Below are 22,395 nucleotides of genomic sequence, written 5' to 3' on the forward strand. Positions count from 1 at the left end.
CTCATTGCACCAAGATACTGCTAACCCTCCAAAATGTGATCAATCCAGTTACAACGGCTACTACGAATGCAACACAACATGCAGCACTTTGAGACTAATCTCAACTACCCTTTGAAATTTCTTCACCTGAGAGATGGGCTAGGCTTCCATTAAATCTTTCAACTTCCTCATCCACAGACACCTTTAATTAGACTTAGCAGTTAAAGCTTCAAAAGCTTCCCTGAACTTGTGCTTCCACAACCACAGAAGCCTGAAAAGTATTCTTTGCCGGGTTTAAAGCCTCCAGTACAATTAATGCCCATTAGCTCGCTCTTACGTTAGCCTCCAAATCAGGACACTTGGTCTACCTGAACTCATCAACAACCAAGGTGTAGATGTAGCACACTCCCAAAAATCACACCATGCGTTCAGTTCTAAAAATTGACAGTATCATGAAATTTACCATATTTGATTACTGAGGTCATTTGGGCCAAGCTAGAAACCATCTGAGGTGCCTCAGTAAAAGTAGGGAGTCGCTGCGGAGCACCTTTTCTGGTATCCACCAACAAACTCCAGATCAAAGCCTTTCTCTCCATGGCACGGCAGCTGCACAAGCATTACCATCTCTTTCTCTGGGGAATAACAAACTGTTTCCAAGCAGGGCGCTCAGGAGCATCACAAAACGAACCCACAGGCTCTCAGAAAAACGAAAAAGAAAAACGTCTGAACCAATTTCCACTATAGAGCTGACTTTCCACTTCCTGAGGGACTTACAGTATGTACTGTATGCTATTTCTGTGCTCCGGGTCACCTGAGACGGAATTTTCTGTGAAGTTTATTCTCCAAGTCAGAAGAGTGGGAGAGAAAAACACGCCAAACAAATAAACAAACAAACGAATCTGAGGAAATTCCTAGAGTGCCAAGCTGACTTTTTACATGAAGTAACTGACCTGTCACAATGATCACAGATCATAGAAAAAACAAATGAATCCTCCACAGTTGGTGGATTTTCACTTACATTTCCAACACTTGGCTATCAGTCAGTCACTCATTATATCCCTGAGTCATTTCATTACGCCGTCATCCTTTGAGCCATTCATTCATTTAACATCAATATTCATGAGAGCAAAAATCAACTTCACATGATACTGTCAATGATCTTTTTAATTAACATTCGGAAAAATGTAAATTAACTCGGAAATTATATCAGCGATACAGGGATGGATCAAGCACCGAGCACGAATATTCGCACATGTTCGAAAGACACACACACACACACAAACAGAAAGAAATGATCTCAGAATAAAGCACTCTGCAAAGAAACAAGTTTTCTTTGGCTTCATACCAAACAAACATCGAAACAACGTCTGCATCTGATTTTCCAACTCACTCTTTCCAGGTCTTGTCGGAGGTGTGTGAAGAGTTTGAGGCGTCTGTAGAGGACGTCCTGCTCCTGTTGGGCCAGGTTGTCCACCTCGTCTCTCTTTAAGGTCACCAGAGGTCGATTAAAGTTGGCCTTCCTCTTCAGCTTCCAGAACTGATATAAGTAGTCCACCTTAAAACGTAGACACACATTTACCTGTTACGCTATCATAATGTTCGCATCACCGCCATGTTTGATTTCAATTCAAGTCAAAGATGGCAGCGAGAAATTTCCTGAAGTTAAAAATCAGTGCGAGCATCTTTAACTGGTCATGGCTTTGCTATAAATCAATGAAGGCACTGTAGATGCACTGTTCTTTCAGACTATTTCCTTTTTTGTTGTTTTTAATTGTCAATTAGAGGCACTGAAGCATTATAATGTGAAATTCTAGAGCACATTTGTGCAGGAGATTTATTTCAAAAAGTCATCCAGCTTTGGAAACTTTATAGTCATATTAAACTTCAATAATTTTCTCAAATTAAGGATCAAATACTTGGATGTTCTTTGTGATTTTAAAGTCAAAGAAAAAGTTTACAAAGGTCTCACAAAATTACAAAATACACATATAGTCACATAGAGAAGAAAGGACTCTCTGCTGTCCTGTGAAAAACTAGGTGCACCATTACAGCCTCAATACTGTAGGAATTGTTTTAATTAAATAGCCACCAGGTGCTGCTAATCAAATACACCTGATAAACTGATCATCAGCAAGTGTGAGCAATGCTATAAAAACTGAAGTTTTGGTAGTTTGCTGGTCAGGAATGGGAATCCTCACAAAATCAGCCCAAAGCACAACTTAAGTTTGCAAAATTGCATCTGAAAAAAACCAGAAGACTTCTGGAACAATGTCCTTAGAACAGATGAGACCAAAGTAGAGATGTTTGTCCATGATGTATAACGCAAACACCAACTGTCAGGCATGGTGGTGGAGGGGTGATGATTCGGGCTTGTTCTGCAGCAATTCAGTTGACCAGAAACTCTTCTGTACACCAAAGTACTCTAGAGTAAAGTGTGAGTCCATCTGTCTGACAGCTAGAGCATGGCTGAAATTCTGTCATGTAATAAGTAAATGAACTTAAGCACAGCAGCAAACCTACAACTGTCTGAAAATAAGAAGAATCACTGTGTTGCAATGACCCTAACCTGATTGAAATGCTGTGGTGGGACCTTAAGAGAGGTGTGCACACATGGAGTGTGAACTGTTTTTAAAGAAACGTGGGCCAAATTTCCTCCACAACAGTTTGAGAGGCTGATAAAGTCATACAGAAAATAATTACTTGAAGTTGTTCGACCTCACTGAGTGTACTGAGTTTTTCTCAGGGCTGTGTAGAGTCCTGTGAAAACTTCATTTTTCCCATGATTGTAGACGTGACATTTTTCTTTTGTTAAAGATCCCCATTCATATTCACATTTGAAGGATCAACCTTTTACACCAAGGAAAATAAACCGGGACTGCACACATTAAAGAAGTGCAGCACTAAGAAAAATGTTTCACTCATGATCTGAGTAAGCAATGACTCTTCAAAGTCTGGGTATTTGACAACATGGCTACAATCCCAAGTATTTCATTAGTGTATCCAACTACAATGAATACCTCGATTAGATCATACACTGCAGGCAAGACACAAAGCACACTGAGGCACTGTGGTGTAATGTGGTTGCCCCAACCTTGCCAAGGAAAGTGAAGCGGTTCTTTGACAACACAATATTTTCTCATAGATTTGTGACTTTAACCACAGACAATATCTGAGTTTTTTCCTCTCTCAGCTCTATTATATTTTTAAAACCCAAAATGGCCCTGCAGTGTTGACTCAGTATCAAAAATTCTTTTTTAAAAAAAGAACGCTTTCTAATCCATGGTTTAGCTTTCCTAGTAAAAAAAATAAAATTAAAATAAAACACTTTCCAGGAGCAGCATCCATGTTTGGAAAGCAGATCAGAGCATGGTCTAAACAAATATCTGTAACTCATCATGCGGTCTACGAATACCTATGAATGGGGAACACTTGAGCCAGTGTGCTAAATCGAGGCAAGTACATGATTAGTCTTCTCATATTTCTATAATTTTATACTCTTAACACAAACACATTTTTCTGACTAGGCAATGTTCTCCCAGATTTCATCAATCAATAGGAGCCTTCAGCTTTTTGTTCTTTGGACAGAAATGGCACTTCCTAACAGCTTCATGCTTCGGTGAATCGGGCGTTCTGAGATGCTCTGCTGCACGTCGCTGCTGTACTGAGCAGTCACAGTATCTGCATACTTGCTCCCTCTTAGCAGGAACAAGTGCTGCTATTATGAGCTCTCTCATCAGTGAGTTTTTTCAGCCACTCATCTTGTTGACCATGTCTGTGCACTTTGTGCCTATACCTGAGTCACTGTCTAGAGGAGCGGGTATTTTTTGATGCACATACAGGCGTACCTATTGCAGCAAGTGTTTAACCTCATTTCTTATAACTTAATGAGAAGCTGTAGGGTCCTAGCTTAACACACCTGGGAGACGGGCAGCCCCAGGTTTTCGGCAACCTCCCTGGGTTCCACGAGTCGGTAAAACTCATCCTCCAGCTCCTGAAGCTTCTGCTTCCTCTGGCTCACTTTTTCTCTCTCCAGTTGGTCGCGCTCAGCCCGCTCCGATGCCGACACTGAAACCAGGTGCGATACCGACCTCTGCTCCGGATCGCTGCAGCCATTTGTCTCGTTTTGCTGGTCCTGCCGAAGCTCGGAGGTGAGACCGGTGGCGGCCCACTCGGGTCTGGCTCCACCGTGTGCTCCGTTGGCGGTGGAAGCGGTGACGTGATTACCGTTGCTCAGTCCGCTTGAGCTGAAGGTGCTGTTGGTGTTTGTACTGGTGTTGCTGTGCTCCAGGCAGAAGGACTTGAAGCGCACCTCGTCGTTCTCAGCCAAGATGGTCTTCATCTCCAGGCCGTGATCGAAGGCGCAGGTCACATGGAAGGCCACAATACAGGAGGGCATGGAGCACTGGGAGGAGGGACAGAGAGGAAATTGAGTTAAGGGACACACATATTTAAAAAAAAGTCTTCATGTTCTCAGACATTTTGTCAAAACTGTTTGTTTTAAGCTGTCATTTTCGGTCCATTTATTGCGTTATCAAGGTTCCAGAACAAGTGCAGCAAAGCAGAAAGACAGGCCAAGTCACAACAAACACAGTTTTCCCATTTCTGCTGACATTCTGGTAACTTGGGATATGTTTCAATATGTGTGTGAGTGCATGTTTCTCAGTGCTATCCATTACAGGTCATCCTAAGAGCTGACCTCCCACTGAGTCCCTCCAGGCATGGTACGATTTTGTGTGTGTGTGTGAGAAAGCGAGAACCCTTGTGAGTGTACTGGTGTCACTGCTGCATGCACATTTGTTAGTATGTGTGAGTGTGTGCAGATCTGCACTTATCAAAGTAGTTCAGGATTCGGCAGGAGGCTCGTTGGTGACTCTCAGCACTGCAGTGCGTGTTAGGAAAAAAACTGACTGATCCGACCGTCTCAACCATCTGGAAAACAACTTCTAACATTTCTACAAATGTCTCTCTCCCTTTATTTCTCTGTTCTTATCCTTATTTGGCTTTTATGCTTCATAAAAACTTTCTAAAAAGCTTTAAAAAGTTTTAATTGGAACTACTTCCTACCAAAGAAACAGTCCAGTCCTAACTGGCTTTGGGCTTCTCAGCATTTCCAAATGTGGTTTGTACGATGAGGCAAAAAAAGAGAGACATAACTGGCTAGTATATACTTTTTTTGCTTGAACTTTGGGTTGGCTTTGGACTGTGCTGCAGTCTTCTCTACTGTCACACACTAAAGTAGGTCATCATCAGCCCGAACACCAATCTAGCACTACAACCTTTGGCAGCACATGGAAGTGTGTGCGACTGTAATCTCAGGTATGCTGAGAGATCCAGATGAACCCACTCTCATTTCCTCTTTTATGGACTTAATATTAGAGCCTATTTGCATGTGGGAGGATTAGTAGAGATATCCTGCATTAAACTTACATGATTTGTGAAACAGCATGTGAATCCATGTGAAACCGCAAACTGACTAATGGAGACCTCCTATGTGTGTTATTCCCCAATGTGGATAATGATGATAGACTCCTTGCTTTAATTGGCTCAATTTGTCAAGTTGTACAGTCACTGTTATATATTTTAGTCTTTTGAGCACTACAAGCTTGGTTTTTATTGAAAACTGCCTGCAAATACCACATTTTCACCAGTTCTTTCCCTAACGTTACCAGATACATTATCAGAGAGATTATGTGGGAGATTTGCCACTCAAACAAACCCCATTAGAAATCTATAGGGAAGTGCTATAACAGCAAATATGAACACTACTGATTGCAAACAGTCAATCAACAGCAAAATGAGAAAACATAAACCTACTGTGTTACTGTGTTAATGCAGATTAACCCTAAAAGTTCAAAAGGTGCAGCAGCCTGTACAATGGGGAAATACAGTGGAGTGAAAGTGTTTGTCTCCTTCCCAATTTCTTATAACACAAGAGTAAATTGCAGTTTATAAATGAAGGTGTTTATTATTATGGGGTGGGGGTGGGGGTAGGGGTGGGGGTGATACTCCACAGGTAACTTAACCTCCTAAGACCCGAACTCTTCCACGGCATGCATTTTTGATTTCTCTTTGATATCTGGGCATATTGGGACCCGATGAATGTAAAAACAAAGAATTACCAGATTTTATTATTTTTTTAGCTGATTTTTGTTTCTAAGAAAAATTAGAGCCACATATGAGAATACTCGTTTAAAATTTTGATAGAACAGTGGCAGTATAATGTCCTCGTAAGTAGATATCAGGGCCTTGTAGATCAAAATTGAGTATTTTGGTCTAAATAACCCAAAATAGGATGTCCACATATGTGGACTTATCTTTTCCCCCCTTAATAATAAACACCTTCATTTAGAAAAATTCAGTTTGTGTTTACTTGTGTTTTGTCTGTCTAATATTATATTTGTCTGATGATCTGAAACATTTAAGTGTGACAAGTATACAAAAAAACAGGAAGGGGACAAACACTTTTTCAAACCACTGTAAGTATCTGATCCCCTGCTAAAATTTATAAGTTTGCAAAGAAAGTCACATGCAAAGAAACGAGCCGTTTATAATCTTCATGGTAGTTTCATTTTAATGATAAGAGACAGAATATCCACCAAAAACAATTCAGAAAAGCACATTACATAAAAGTTATACATTGATTTGCTGATCACTAAGTGAAATAGGTATTTGATCCCCTACATCTCAGCTACAGTGGCTTGCAAAAGTATTCGGCCCCCTTGAACTTCCCCACATTTTGTCACATTACAGCCACAAACATGAATCAATTTTATTGGAATTCCACGTGAAAGACCAATACAAAGTGGTGTACACGTGAGAAGTGGAACGAAAATCATACATGATTCCAAACATTTTTTACAAATAAATAACTGCAAAGTGGGGTGTGTGTAATTATTCAGCCCCCTTTGGTCTGAGTGCAGTCAGTTGCCCATAGACATTGCCTGATGAGTGCTAATGACTAAATAGAGTGCACCTGTGTGTAATCTAATGTCAGTACAAATACAGCTGCTCTGTGACGGCCTCAGAGGTTGTCTAAGAGAATATTGGGAGCAACAACACCATGAAGTCCAAAGAACACACCAGACAGGTCAGGGATAAAGTTATTGAGAAATTTAAAGCAGGCTTAGGCTACAAAAAGATTTCCCAAGCCTTGAACATCCCACGGAGCACTGTTCAAGCGATCATTCAGAAATGGAAGGAGTATGGCACAACTGTAAACCTACCAAGACAAGGCCGTCCACCTAAACTCACAGGCCGAACAAGGAGAGCGCTGATCAGAAATGCAGCCAAGAGGCCCATGGTGACTCTGGACGAGCTGCAGAGATCTACAGCTCAGGTGGGGGAATCTGTCCATAGGACAACTATTAGTCGTGCACTGCACAAAGTTGGCCTTTATGGAAGAGTGGCAAGAAGAAAGCCATTGTTAACAGAAAACCATAAGAAGTCCCGTTTGCAGTTTGCCACAAGCCATGTGGGGAACACAGCAAACATGTGGAAGAAGGTGCTCTGGTCAGATGAGACCAAAATGGAACTTTTTGGCCAAAATGCAAAACGCTATGTGTGGCGGAAAACTAACACTGCACATCACTCTGAACACACCATCCCCACTGTCAAATATGGTGGTGGCAGCATCATGCTCTGGGGGTGCTTCTCTTCTGCAGGGACAGGGAAGCTGGTCAGAGTTGATGGGAAGATGGATGGAGCCAAATACAGGGCAATCTTGGAAGAAAACCTCTTGGAGTCTGCAAAAGACTTGAGACTGGGGCGGAGGTTCACCTTCCAGCAGGACAACGACCCTAAACATAAAGCCAGGGCAACAATGGAATGGTTTAAAACAAAACATATCCATGTGTTAGAATGGCCCAGTCAAAGTCCAGATCTAAATCCAATCGAGAATCTGTGGTAAGATCTGAAAACTGCTGTTCACAAACGCTGTCCAGCTTATCTGACTGAGATGGAGCTGTTTTGCAAAGAAGAATGGGCAAGGATTTCAGTCTCTAGATGTGCAAAGCTGGTAGAGACATACCCTAAAAGACTGGCAGCTGTAACTGCAGCAAAAGGTGGTTCTACAAAGTATTGACTCAGGGGGCTGAATAATTACGCACACCCCACTTTTCAGTTATTTATTTGTAAAAAATGTTTGGAATGATGTATGATTTTCGTTCCACTTCTCACGTGTACACCACTTTGTATTGGTCTTTCACGTGGAATTCCAATAAAACTGATTCATGTTTGTGGCTGTAATGTGACAAAATGTGGGAAAGTTCAAGGGGGCCGAATACTTTTGCAAGCCACTGTAGATTTCTCTCCCACAGATTATAACCAATCAATCAACCAACTAACCAACCGACTGACCAAATAATCACAAATTCCCCTGATCTCAATATAAAGCACATCTTTCCACAAAAGTGTCTTCCAGTCCAACCTCTTCACCACCACGGCCAGGACCAAAGAGCTGTCATATGATGTCAGGGACAAGACTGTAGACCTGCACAAGGCTAGAACGGGCTACAAGACTACCAACAAGAAGCTTGGTGATAAGGTGACTTTTGGTGTGATTATTCGCAAAAGGATGAAACAGAAAATGGCCATGAAATGCCCCTGGTCTGGAGCTCCACGCAAGAGCTTCCATCATGGGGTTAGGATGATCATGAGATAATCTCAAAACTATTCTGAATGAGCCTGTTAATGATCTGAAGGCAGCTGGGATGATAGTCATCTAGTACACCACTGTTAACAGCATTGGTAATGTACATGCCTGCCTAAGTTTGCCAGTGAAAATCTAAATGATTCAGAGAAGGTGAAGGAGAAAGTGTTGTGGTCAGATGAAAGTAAAATCGAGCTTTCTGGCATCAACTCAACCTGCCATGTTTGGAAGAAGAGAAATCCTAAGTATGGCAAAAAGAACACCATCCTCACATTCAAGCATGGAGGTGTTTTTCTGCTAAGGGTACAGGATGACTTCGCCACACTAAAGGCCCAATGGATGCGGCCATGTCCTACTAAATGTTGGACGAGAACGCCCCTCCCAAAGTCAAAACATTTAGTATACCAATTATTTCCCCCACTGTATATCTACTCATTATCGTGGTAAAGATGCAAGCGTGCCTAGTGTTGTTTCTCGGCTTATGTATGATGTGGCACAGCAGAACACTTGTGCTATGGTGAGGAAAGTCCATAAACTCCTAAACAGTTAGAAACACTGATATAGCATATATTGCGTAACTTTGTGCATAGCATACACGCCTTTTGTAGATGACAAAAAACAAACCTTATTTTAGGGTAAAATCACCAAACTATTTCATTGTTTATCAGATTAGACAGTTTTTATATTCTGGTAACCACTGGAATTCACGTTATATCTCTCCCCATTTATTTGACTCGGGGCTTTATGATAACTGATAATTGCCCATCTTAGTTACAAACGGAGTAAGCGTTTACCACAGTTGCCACTTTGTTACCAAGATGGTTGCTGAAGTGGCAAATTTTCTCCTAAAACTTTGACAATGTATCCAAGATATTGTGTCCAATAGATAACAACATTCTACCCATAAAGTGGACGAGTTTATTTAACAGCTGTTGTTTAAGTCCCACTTCATATTGTGCATATATTTTATATGAATTTTACCTTTTATTGACCAAAAACAAATGATTTCCATATTTTTTTCACTATGGGACTGTATCAGATCTGATATAGTGATCACGTTTATGAAATCTGTTTTTGATGTGCAGCAGTCTGAAATGACTGCATATGCACAAGCATAAGCATAAGCATATGAACTTTCTGCAGTATTACCATTTTGTCTTCTTGGCAACACCTGCTAGATTTTACCATATATATATTTTTAATATCCATATTTTCTTTCCATGACCTGATTATCTTGACTCATCAGGCTTAAATCAATCCATCCATTTTGTGTCAAAGAAGAGTCAAGTGGCACATCATTGTATGCGATCAACAAACACAGCCTCTAGCAAAGCGCCTGGGTTAACAAAGACGGTGGATAACCATCCATTATTTTTAACTGGTTGTTTTCAAGCTAGCTAATGCAAAGAAACCTTGACTCTAATGAATTTTGCACAGCCCTCAAATCATTGTGACAGTTTGGTTGGTTTTTCAGTGTACATTCTCATGTTTAAAGAGTTTAATTTGTCCTTTATTGTTTTTTAAGGTAAAACTAAATGGCTTTTTCTGTCATAAGAAGCTTTGAGCAATGAATTAGCTGCCAGATGTGGATTTAGAAGGCAGCTGTTTTCCTCCACCCCATCGGAGTGGAGCTGGAACCACCTTCTCTCCTCCCCTTCAGGTCACCTGCTAATCATCAGAGCAATCAACTGCTGTACAAAAAGACCAGCGCAGCCATCCACACTCCGCCAGATTATGAGCTCACCCGACGTGGTGAAGAGGCTAATCTTGTTTTTGTTTTGCTTTTTCTTATGATCTGTTTCTCATGTAATTCCGTGCCTTTTCTCCTCGTCTCCACTAAGCCAGCCAGCCCCGGATCTCACATCCATGTGCAGCCACTCACCTCTCACGAATGCCACTTCTTCTGCTGCCACTTGAGATCATTACTCACCTGCTGGATCACCGCTGCCGCTCTTTGGAGCCTTCCCACGCTCCACCCTTCACCAGCTTCCTCGCGAGCTCAAGACCTCTCCCTTTTGGCACCCTCCCCTGGCCCGACTACCTCGGATTTCAAGTAAGGCTTTCTCACGATAATCCTCTGGACAACATTGCCTAACTCACCTCCTCCTCCTCCTTCTCTGCACTGTCTAACTTGTCCTCTTGTCTCACAGATCTTGCCTGGTCCCTCGCTACCTGCCTTCGCTCCTCATGCCTGCCTCTCTCTCCAGCTAATTGCATTCATATGTTCAGCTGAGCTCAGCCTTGTATTTAAATAAAGTTTGTTTCTATGTTTACGTTTCTTTAAAGTGAGTAAGAGCTCATTTAAGTTAGTTCATGTGCAACTTCTCTAAGCGAATAAAGAATCTCAAAATGCACTTTACTTGTCTCCGTCTTGCCCGGGTCACACACTTGAGTCCTACACTCACTGTTTGCTAAAGCTTGACAGTTTCACCTCATGCACACATAAATCACCAAGAAAATAAAGCCAGTGATGAAGACACAGAAGGTGTGATCCAATAATCACATGCTTAGCCTGTGTAAGACACCCCAATAAACACATCATCCTGATAAAACGTAGAGTTACAGTCAAAGGTCTCCACTGTAAACCCATTTTTTTTATTACCAACCAAATGTCAGATTGAGCCCACTGCAGCTGCTCTCACTTTTTTGGTGGCAAAAGGCAAAAGGTTGAACACATCGTGGAGTTGGCTAAATGTGTTGTTTGGTATGAGCCCAGTCATCGCAAAAAGAAAAAGAAAAAGAAAAAAATACTCATCTGGCCTTTTCGACTGCACCTGCTCTGTTCTGGCAGGGATTCATTAATAATGTTTTTATCAGTGCCCACACTGCTGCTGACTACTTCTGTTTGTGAAGAAAACATGTTTCTCTAAAATAATCTTTGCAAGACTTACAAACGACATTATTCAGACTGAGGTTTGTTCATACTTTACTCTGGAACATTTTTTTAACTTGTGTATCCACTTGCGATTTATCAACATTTCCTTGACCTGAAAAATTCTGGGTTTTTTCCCTTTTTTTGTGTTGCACACGTATTTGGTACAAACCAACCAGAAAAATCAATGAAGCAACTTCCCATCTTTTTCACCTTTAGGTTTGGCCGATTTTCCATCACTCTCCATAATTAACTTTAAACAAATCTATCCATTCGTTATATTACCACAAATTCAATTCGGGGTCATGCAGGCACTGGAGCCTACAGACTTACATTGGACCCTTAGCAAATTTAGAGTCACCATTTAACCTAACATGCAAGCCTTTGCACCGTGGGAGGAAGCAGGAGTACCCAGAGGGAGCATAAACAGGCAAACTCCACAGAGAAAAGCCAGCGTGTGTGAACCCAGAACCTTCTGGCTATGAGGCGGTAGTGCTAACCACTGCACCATTTTTCCGCCCGAAAACCAAAAAGGGGCAGAGATTAGAGAGAAGCTTGAACCTACAGTAACTAATCAGTGTGATCACTTGAGAGTTCTCAAGCTTCAATAAATAAAGGAATTTTGAAACTTTCCAACAAATCTATTCTGCTAACTTAATACTTAATATTTTACTATTTTCACTATTAAACCTGAGCACATCAACAAGACCTTCATGGGAATTCAAAAGAGGTGAGCGGCTTGATCAAAAAGTCAATCGTATCGATAACAACACTGGTATTGTAAGACGATAGGATCAATAGTTTGTTTCCATCCTCCAAGTTCAGAATGTAGCCCACTGAATTGTGTTAAATTGTTTTCTTTTTTGGAAATGAAAAAATATACCTCAAACATGCACTATGAAAAGTGTCATAACTCTTTTGTGTTTTATTTTTGACCTAAAGCAAATTTAAACAACAGAAGTTGATCCAAAGTGCTTTAGAGCAGGCAAATTTCCTCCAAAAAACCCAGTTTCAAAATACATAAAAGGCTGATGGGTGTGCTTTGTAACTGTGGAAAGTAAAAAAACAGTGATGTAATGGTCACATCTCTTAAATCTCTACTACATAAGTTGCTTTTATAGTATTGTTCTTTGCAGTACTAGCCCTGTATTTACTTGGTATCCCTTCAAAAACAAAATTTGAAGCACTAGACTTTAAAACAGAATTCTGTATGTTTAAACAGAATTCAGCTCCACAGCATCTGTGATATTCCAACATCTGAGTTACTGGATGTCCACCGCTTTATATGGGAATAACCAGAGTCATAATAAAGCAAATTACATTCTTACGACATATTTTCAAGACCTTTTTCTATTCACTTAATCCATCTAGCACACTTAGAGCTACAACAATCTCATTATTAAAAGCTGTACACAGAATCTCTTTGAACTTTTACATATACAGTACAGGTGGCACTGGTTGACCTTCTAGTGCACGGATCTTCAGTAGAATACTAATTAAGAGACTCTTAACTCAGAACGTCCTGGCTAATGGTTGTTAGATATGTATACTTTGTTATGAGCGCTTGAGATGCTTGTTAGTAGCTCTGCATGAAAAGAGACAGGACAAGTTGTCGTTAGATGAAGGCTTCAAAAAGTGGATTTCACTATTGGAAGTGGTGCCGAAGTGAAGAACACTCAAGGCTGAAGCTGTCTGACCTACTCAACATTAAAAACACACAGATATCAGTGGTAACACATGCTTTGTGCTTTAATGTCTGCTATAGTGTGAATACATTGTCCTGCATTTGATCTACAATGATTGTATCACAAATCACAGCAAACACTTAAATCGGAAAAATAGATTAAAAGAAATTTTCTCTCCTGGACTGAAACTTTTCGAGGTGGAAAAATATTTCTTATTTCCGACTTTTCTCTACAACGTGGTTTACAAAGAACTCCTGCTGCTCGGGCTGCTGTGCAGAAAAGCATCTCAACTGATTAGCAAGTATGTTTGTACAGCAGTCTGCTTTCAGCTATGGAAACAGGAGAGTGAGAATCTCCCTACGGACGACTCCAACTCAGGGGGTTCGCTGATAGTCTACAGCAGGGATACACTGTCAGGAAACACCCTCACCGATGCGCAAACGCACACACACGTCCGTATCCAGTACATACATCTGGGATGTGCATATGCTGCAAGCAAATGCAAAAGCATTGCAATGCTTTAGGATTGCGGTTCACCTTAAGGGCACTTTTGAAGCTAAATCATGCACAGGCTAATGTCTGTGAAGTGGGTTAGTGTAAGTGTGTCAGCAGGGGCTGTGTTTGCATACTAAGCAGTCGCTTCAAACACATCCACATGGCCTATCAGGAAACTAAAAACTACAATAATTTGATGAGAGAAATGTTGCGTTTCGAGCATGCTGTGCTCATTTTGTGTCTTTTTACCTGCAAGGCTTCATTAATAAACTCATGGATCAGTGTTTCACCCTTTGTAATAAATATTACACATAGTGGAAACCTTCACATATCCACAAACCACCTCTGGCTGATGTACAGCATGCATGCAGGCTGCATGATAATTTAAAAAGAGGAAACTTGTTGCTGTTGAAATCACATCCTCACTTATCTTGGTTTAACTTGTTTGCAAACTGGTAGTTGAGATTTAGCAACCAGAGAAGGAAAAGAAGCAAAAACTGAAACCCATAATTTGGAGCACTGTAGAACCTGTGGACGTTTTGAATGCTGCTTGTGTTTCTTTTGTTTTTTGGGTTTTTCTTTTAACATTTGAAGACAATGAGATAGACGGGCAAAGCATTGATAATATACCTGAATGCAGGTCCCTGTGTGCTCTCGACACAGGCTGCAGGACAGAGCCCAGCGGCTGGCGGGGATATGGGACACCTTGGTAATGGGCTCCATCTTCTCTGGACAGCCTATACTCACCTAAGGAGGAACACAAAACAGCTAGTAAGAAACACATTTCATAGAAAGCAAAACAACACTGATGAGACTCATCTTTGTCTAAATTCTTTAAAAAAAAATTGCCAAACATATTTTGGTTGCAGCTTCTCAAATGTTGGAATATGCAGCTTTTTTTGGGATAAGGTAATATTTATCTGCGATGGTCATACAGGCAACTGAGGCTGAAAGACTCTTGGTGCATCTGGGGGCTTCCCATGATGTGTTCCTTTTTCACACATCTCTTTTCACTCCTTCTGTTTTTATACACCACTTTGCATTTAATCATTGGCTATTATTAATCTCTGGCTGTCTTTCACTTCTCTTTTCTCCCCTCAACCCCAGCTAGTCGCGGCAGATGGCTGCCCCTCCCTGAGCCTTGCTTTGCTGGTGGTTTCTTCCTCTTAGGAGGGAGTTTTTCTTTCCCTCTGTTGCCAAGTGCTCGCTCATAGGGGGTCGTCTGATTGTTCAGATTTTTTATGTACTATTGCAGGATCTTTACCTTAAAAAAAAGCTTCTTGAAGCAACTGTGATTTGGCGCCATATAAAGTATTAATAAAATAAAACATTTGAAGTTAGAACATAATTATCATATTCTTAAATATATTTAACACCTCATCTATGCAACGTCTTCAGTTTCTGATTAAAGTAATCTCCATTAAGCATCCTAGGAATGACAGTTTACACCCAAATTTAGCTTGAATAACTTCACCTGTGTTTTCCAATTTCCAAAACTGTCCTCGGACCCAGAGCAGAGACACATGTGCTTAGTGGAAAAAGGTTACTGTAAAGCTCTGTGTGACTCAGTGTCTTTGAGCAGTTCATTCAGAACAGCTTTGGCCCCAGACCTCCCTGCACCAAATACAACCAAGAAGTCATTGACTTGTGCCAACCAGCCATGCAGAAAAGAAGTGAAGAGCACTCATCACCAAAGCGCTGTCTCTTCCTTCCTTCCTTCCTTCCTCTGCTGCCTACTTCTTTACAAAAAAGAAAAAAAAAAACATTCCACTTCTTTCACATCCACTTCTTGTCATATTTGAGGCACGGGCTTCTCTCCTTGTCCTTCACGCTTGCATTAACAAGCTGACAACTGATTTCCGCAGGTCACGCCCCCCCCCCATCATCCACTCGTCCTTCTATCTGATTTTCTTTTTCCTCCTCTCATCCGCTCAACCACAGAACAAACCAATGGCCTCTGCTCTTTCTGTTATTATCGATGTCTTTTGTACAACACACTCACAGTTGATGCGGGGGTCAATTTTCACTCCATTGAGAATGTCAATAGAAAGTGCAATTCTGACAACGATGCCACAGCCGTCACTGTCAACGCGCACTTCTTTTATGCAGCTGATATAAGAGTCGGTCGATAAGAAAAGGATTTCCACTTTTTGAATGGTACAGTTAATTGATTGGATTGTTCACAACCGTGATTCCCACGCGCGCGCACACACACACACACACACATACGCAGAGGTTGCACTTCACATTTCAAAGCAGACAGATGAAAAAAGGGACAAAATCTGAAATCGCTTTAGAGGAAATCACTGTGTTAAATAAAAAGCCTTCTTAAAAGAGGGGCTCTTCCTCTTTGAGATTGAGTGTGTGTGTTTGTGTGTCTATGTGTAACTATGAGGGGTGAAAAGCTGTTTAAAGAGAGACCTCTCTCTAGGAGCTGAAGGCAGGCATAAAGCAGCTATGCACAGCTCTGGAGAGGCTGTATCATTTGAAGGCACACACACCCATACAAAAACAAACACACATACACTATAAATTTAAAACACACTTACACACAGTTTTTTCCACCACATATTCAGAAAAAATCTACCAACTAGTAGCATGAAGCACATACATCTGAGCCCACACAAGGACAAGAGCACAAAACACACACACACACACACACAGCACAGACATGCAAATTAACCCCCTCCGCCACGGTAGGAAGAGAAAACAAAAGCGAATGGAGCAACGAAAACAATTAGCCCAATCAAGGGTGACAGAAGGCAATTAGGAGGAAAAGGTTTGAGGTGCCAAAAGCCACTCTATTATTGAGAGAAATGTGCTGGTGAAGTGTGCCGCTGAATAGTCGGAAGAAATATGACTGGCTGTCTTAAAGGTGTGCAAGGCTCGAAGCGCATCCACGAACCTTCTGAAATGAGGGGGCTCCGTTTGGGGCTTTCAGATGAGCGACGTTGACAAAAGATGTCATCAAGAAACGTCAAGACGAAATGAGCGGCTGCTGGGAGAAGCACGCTTGACAGCCAGGTTCCTCGGGAATCATTTTACATTCTTCAGATTGTAAAGAGGAAGGTGTTGACTGGTATTTTAAACATTTACTCTAAACAAGTGGTGGAAACAAGTAACAGGTGCAAATGCTTGTCAAAATCTTCCACCAAAGAGTTTTTTGAGTCTAATTGCAAAGCAAACGCTTCACCGTCAAACCACAGCGATGCACTACATTGCCAAAAGTATTCACTCAGGCATCCGAATCATTGAATTCAAGTTTTCCGATCACTTCCACGGCCACAGGTGTATAACATGCAGCACCTGGACGTGCAGACTGCTTTTACAAATATTAGTGAACGAATGGGTTGCTCCCAGGACTTACCTGTCCAACAAGTCCAGTCATGCAGTTTCCTTGCTACTAAATATTCCACAGTCAACTGTTAGTGGAAGTGGAAGTGACTTGAAGCCATGAAGTGGTAGGCTATGTAAAGTTACAGCTCGGTGTCAGCAAATGCTGAGGCAAACAGTGCGCAAAGGTCGCCGACTTTCTGCACAGTCAGTTGCTACTGATCTACAAAGCTCATGTGACCTTCAGATTTGCTGAAGACCAGCGCAGAGAGAGCTTCATGGAATGGTTTTCCATGCCTGAGCAGCTGAATCCAAGCCTTACAGAACCAAGCGCAATGCAAAGCATCAGATGCAGTGGTGTAAACCACACCGCCACTGGACTATAGAGCAGTGGAGACGTTCTCTGGAGGGACGTCAGGCTTCTTCATCTGGTAATCCAGTGGAAGAGTCTAGGTTTGGCAGTTGCAAGTACAAAGTTTGGTGGAGGGGGTATCACGGTGTGGAGCTGTTTTCAGGAGTTCGGCTTGCCTTCTTAACGCTTTACCATACCAAGACATTTTGAACAATTTCATCCTCCCAACATTGTGGGAACAATACTGTGAAGCCAACAATGCCTAAAAGCGAATGTAGAAAAGGTTACACTTCCAGGGATGTATTAAAAATTCATTAACATGCTGGCTGTAATTTTAAGATTGCACAAAGAAACCAATCAGTATCTGACTGTATGTGGACCTTGTGACCACCTCTGTGTCTTTCTTTCAGTGTCTCACCTCAGGGATCCATAAGGCACAGCTGACGTGGACCCACTTGGTTCCACTGCGGGTGGGCTTGAGTGCCCCCCCTCTCTTGGGGCAGAGCAGACATTTTGGCTGGACCCCGAGAGCGCAGGTCCGACACAGCCAGTTCCCCTGGGGTACCTTCAGGATGCCGTAACACGCCTGCAACAGGGAAAGAAATAAAAAAGGAAAGTTATGACAGGTCTTAATGCGAAAGCTGCATAAAGATGGTTCTGAATTTACATAGGTTACCAACCATGGCGTAACATGCAAGCCAATTTATTCTGGCTAACCAATTCTACCTACAAAGTCTTTGTCCCAAGCTAACCAGCCAATAGCTGTAACTTCTTATACAGTGGACAGATTACTAGCCTCGCTAATAAGAAAATGGAAAACTACGTCAAATCACCATAAATAAAAAGTTCATTAAAGACATATTTGTACACTGAAGCACATTAACATACACCCCATGTAAACCATTAGGTGTATATTAAAAGTTGTATTCCATATACTCTGTGTTGGCAAAAAGATGACTGACAGTCAGCTTTTCAAGCCAACCTAAAAACAGTGAATTTTGTTTTGGTTTTGTAGTGATTGAGCACATCAGTGGTGCCGTAGCTGATCCGGTTCACAATCCATTAAGGTTTCTTGTTGTCGGTTGCACAAACTAATGAGAATTACAAGCCGCTGAAAAGTTAAGAACGCTCTCAAGCAGTCATATCGTGGACACATTCATCTCGACATGACTGCTGCAATACAATCATTCGGCCATAAAAAGCATGAAAATATGTGAACGCATCAGGATGTCACAGCACTGACCATATTACTGATGTCAGCATAATGGTTAATGGACTGGTACTTATAGAGCACTTTTCTATTCCTTTTTACTACAAGTTTCATTCACTCATTCACACAAGTGCCTGTTCCTATGCCTAAGCCTTTTTAATCTAGCATCACACACCAACGGACAAATCGGAGGGCTTTTAGTTTGAGCACAGTTTCGGTGAAGACCAATAAGGTCATCAGTGTGTGAAGTAGCAACAATAAAATCTTTAGGAAAGAATAAAAACCTATTTAGAGTTAGAAAATCTACAGTGATACATGACAGGCAAGGTTTTAACCACTGCTGCTCCAATTACAAATCTCCATTTAATATTTCTTTATTTTAGTAAGAACAGCATGAGCTTCCAACACATTTGAAATGCCACATAGACTTTATTTTGTTTTTTTAAAGCACAGCTGGGTTTTGTATGATCAGAGCTCCACCCAATTCCCCTTCCGCTAACACAGAGGGGTGCCATGGAAGTCTTTCATGCCAGCGTAACAGCATGCTTACATGTTTCTGATAAGATCCGGTCCCCAGGGTTAGAAACAAAGTGTTATTTTATTGTCAGACATTATTTACTCCTTCATTGTTAGAAAGGGTCTACTGTGGCAAGTGAAGCATACGTAATGCCTCTTTTTCTACCATTATCCCTATCACCTCAGATCTATCATATCAAAGCATTACTCCTTTAGTTGATCCTCAAATGAAATTTATACGCCCCAAAACCAGACCATCACGAGGGAAGGACACACATATTTCATATAACTAAAAAGCCAGAACACGCATTCATATTAGACTTAGAGGATGATAAAACAACAGAGCGGAAAGGAAAAACAAACAACCCTCAAGGAAATGAAACATGAAAGTCTCCGTCTTTGTTAAAAGCAATTAAGGGACTCTATTGATGAAATGATTTTATTGATCAAACAAAGCACCTCAGTAAGCACGGCCCGTGTTTCACCTACCGAGTGTTGGGGAGACCACTTCACCAGGGAAGGAACAGACGGTGCTGGATGTGGTTACACACTAAAAGCAATATTACTTAATACTGCTGGGAGCAACCTTTTCTTTCACCGCCTGCTACAATTTGTTTCCATGACACCTCAACTTTTGGCACGTACCTATTTTTACTCAACAATTACTACTAGGAAAACACCAGAGGCTCCTAAGAGTAATGTTTTGATGACTTGATCCCAGAGTTATTTATAACCGGCGTTCTTGAAATATGTGCATGAGGGCACACATGCAAGGAAGAGGTGATGAAATATACGCTTATGCCAAAAACCTGCCCCCCTCCCCTCACCCCCAACCGGTTGCAGAAGATGGTAGCAACTCCCTGAGCCTGGTTGTGCTGGAGGTTTCTCCCTGTTAAGTTTTTCCTTCCTACTGTCGCCATCTGATTGTTGGGCTTTTCTCTGTGCTATTATAGCGTCCTTACCTTTCAGTCTAAGCACCTTGAGCCGACTGCTGTTATTTGGTGCAATATAAATAAAATGGAATTGAAAAAAAAAAGAAAAGAATTGAACTTGAATGGAAATAGCGTGCTTTCAAACATGCTAAGGTGAGAAAAACAGAGATATTTTATATATTGCTGTGCTTCTTTATGAACAGTAAGAGCAGCCACGCAAAGCTGTTATGAAATGACGTTATAATATATTTAAGATGATTCATATTTCCTCCTGTTTCACAGTCTGGCTTTTGATTTCATATGCAGAAATAAATTCTTTATAGTTCTGAAAAATGAGAGGAGACTTAACCTCCAGATTCTGATTGCTAATTTTTGTCTGATAGTGGGAAACCGAGCAGGTTTTGTTTGAAATATCAAAAGCACTGAGCTCAGGATTTTTTTCCTAAACTTGAATACTCATTATAAAATCCTCATGCAACTTAAAGGAAACATTTTTTTTAACTTGGATTTTCTTTCGCTTTAAATATAATTCAGCTGAGGTGGGGGCAGAGGTGGACACAAGGTTGTCTGGTTGGGAGTAAAGCCCAGACTTGAGGGTGTTTTCGACATTGAAGCGCGGCTCGCAAGGTCAACTGCCAGTCCCGGGCGGCCGCAGCCTCCACCACAGGCGGTCTGCTGTTGCAAACGAGAGGCTATGGTGGGTTTCTGAGGTTTACCTACGGAAACTTTGTCAGGAATTTCAAATCTTTGAATTATCTTGGCTCAGACTGAACTTTGCAGAGCTTTAAGTTGGGGGTCACGACACACAGCTGTCAAATAAAAGGTGAGAGTTGAATTTGAAACGCAAGAAAAAAGAAAGGCAGTTAGTGCAACACAGTAACTGTTTTAACACGATTATCTTGTTTTCATTACCATTGGAGGCCACAAACCATAACTGAAAATAAAACTGAATTAGTCGCCCAGGACTCTTTTATTAGAGGAACTGGAGGTGACAGATTAAAATGAGATGTGTTCTGCAGTTGTGGGAAACTTCTTCCATTCTGTGTCATAACAGCAGGTAAGCAGGGGCAGTCTGAAGGGAGTGATAGTGTGTTAGTGCCAACTGAGCCGACACAATAATTAATATTCTGTCACTGTGTGACAAACACAGCAGAGCCCCTCCAGCTTCAGGCTGTCACGGGAAGTATTTGTGAAAGAACTGCTCTATGTGCACCTTTGTGCAGTTCATGTACTCAGTCGCTGAGGAAAAGAGCAAAACTGTGCATTTGGATCTCGTTTTTGCAATTTCCAATCATGTTTTCAACATGTTTTTTTTCCTTTTTTTCTCCTAAATAAGCCTTCTTATTCTGCAGAAACCTTCACAAAACTCCAAACGCAAGGATCATACAGTGCATACAACTCCACAACTGTGCACAAACAGACATGCGAAAAACTTAAGCCCACAATTCCTGACCTGATGAACACAGACATTGCACTTGTCACAGAAAACCATCTCGTTGCCGTCCTCTCCCTCCGGTGAGCGGCAGACGTCGCACACCACGTCCTCGTCATACTCGATGCCCAGGCCTTCCTCTGTCTCGATGGCCTGCTGCATCTTCTCCTCGCACACGCTCTCCAGCTCCACCAGAACGCACTCCATGGTGAGCTCGTCGAGCTCCGGTAAGCCTGGCGGTGAGAAAACAAAGTAAAAAACAAAAAAGATTAGTTTGCATTTGTCGTACAGACGAAAACTGAACTAGACAGAAACTAATCATCCATCTCTTGTGAGGCAGGAAATTCTTGGTGATTAGAGGATTATATTTTGTCTGGTGCTAAGTTGTTTTTTGTTTTACACATATTGATTTCTTTGAAAGCTTGATTGAGTGAAAATTCAAAGACTCAAGCACGGCCTCTGGGAGAAGGGATGAGTATTTAAGAAAATACTAAGCCTGTACAAAACAATTAAAGCTAAGAGTAGAGTTCCAAGGTCAACACTCACTGGTTTCTTTGAGTTCCTTTTATCGACAAGGATGACAGAAACGAGAAGCTGCTCGTATGAAGTTCAAAACAAGCAAGCCAATTTACAGATTTCAAGTTATTTTGGGCCTAAACGCTTTGCATAACACTAATTTGAAACACACACAGCCTTCATTTGCGTGTTTATCTCACAAGGTCACTTTCTGTTTCTTCGGGGCGGCTCAGGGCGAAGTGTGCTGAAAATTAGCCGAGAGAGTGTCAGCTGGAGTCGACTCTTTGCTAACCAGAGTAAGAAGAGAAATATCACATGTGCTCTGCAGGCCCATTAGCTACCAAAGCCAAAATTTGAAGAAAAGCAACCAAAAAATAAATAAAAAAGTGCCATTAAGCCTTTGTTGCCCTCAGCTCAGCTCACTGT

At 41.5% G+C, this 22,395-nt stretch overlaps 1 protein-coding gene across 2 annotated transcripts in view; it reads right to left on the minus strand.

The window, feature by feature from the left end:
• The window catches only part of jade2 (jade family PHD finger 2), a 221,614-nt gene that overhangs the window by 82,297 nt on the left and 116,922 nt on the right, over positions 1-22,395 (minus strand). For both annotated transcript variants that reach the window (XM_063485581.1, XM_063485580.1), the window contains exons 6-10: positions 21,475-21,686; positions 17,782-17,949; positions 14,309-14,425; positions 3,896-4,381; positions 1,370-1,534 (exon numbers count right to left, since the gene is read on the minus strand). In XM_063485581.1, coding sequence (XP_063341651.1) covers positions 1,370-1,534; positions 3,896-4,381; positions 14,309-14,425; positions 17,782-17,949; positions 21,475-21,686 — 1,148 coding nt within the window. The remainder of the gene's footprint in view (positions 1-1,369; positions 1,535-3,895; positions 4,382-14,308; positions 14,426-17,781; positions 17,950-21,474; positions 21,687-22,395) is intronic.

The sequence above is a fragment of the Pelmatolapia mariae genome, linkage group LG10_11, assembly GCF_036321145.2.
Source record: "Pelmatolapia mariae isolate MD_Pm_ZW linkage group LG10_11, Pm_UMD_F_2, whole genome shotgun sequence".
NCBI lineage: Eukaryota > Metazoa > Chordata > Actinopteri > Cichliformes > Cichlidae > Pelmatolapia > Pelmatolapia mariae.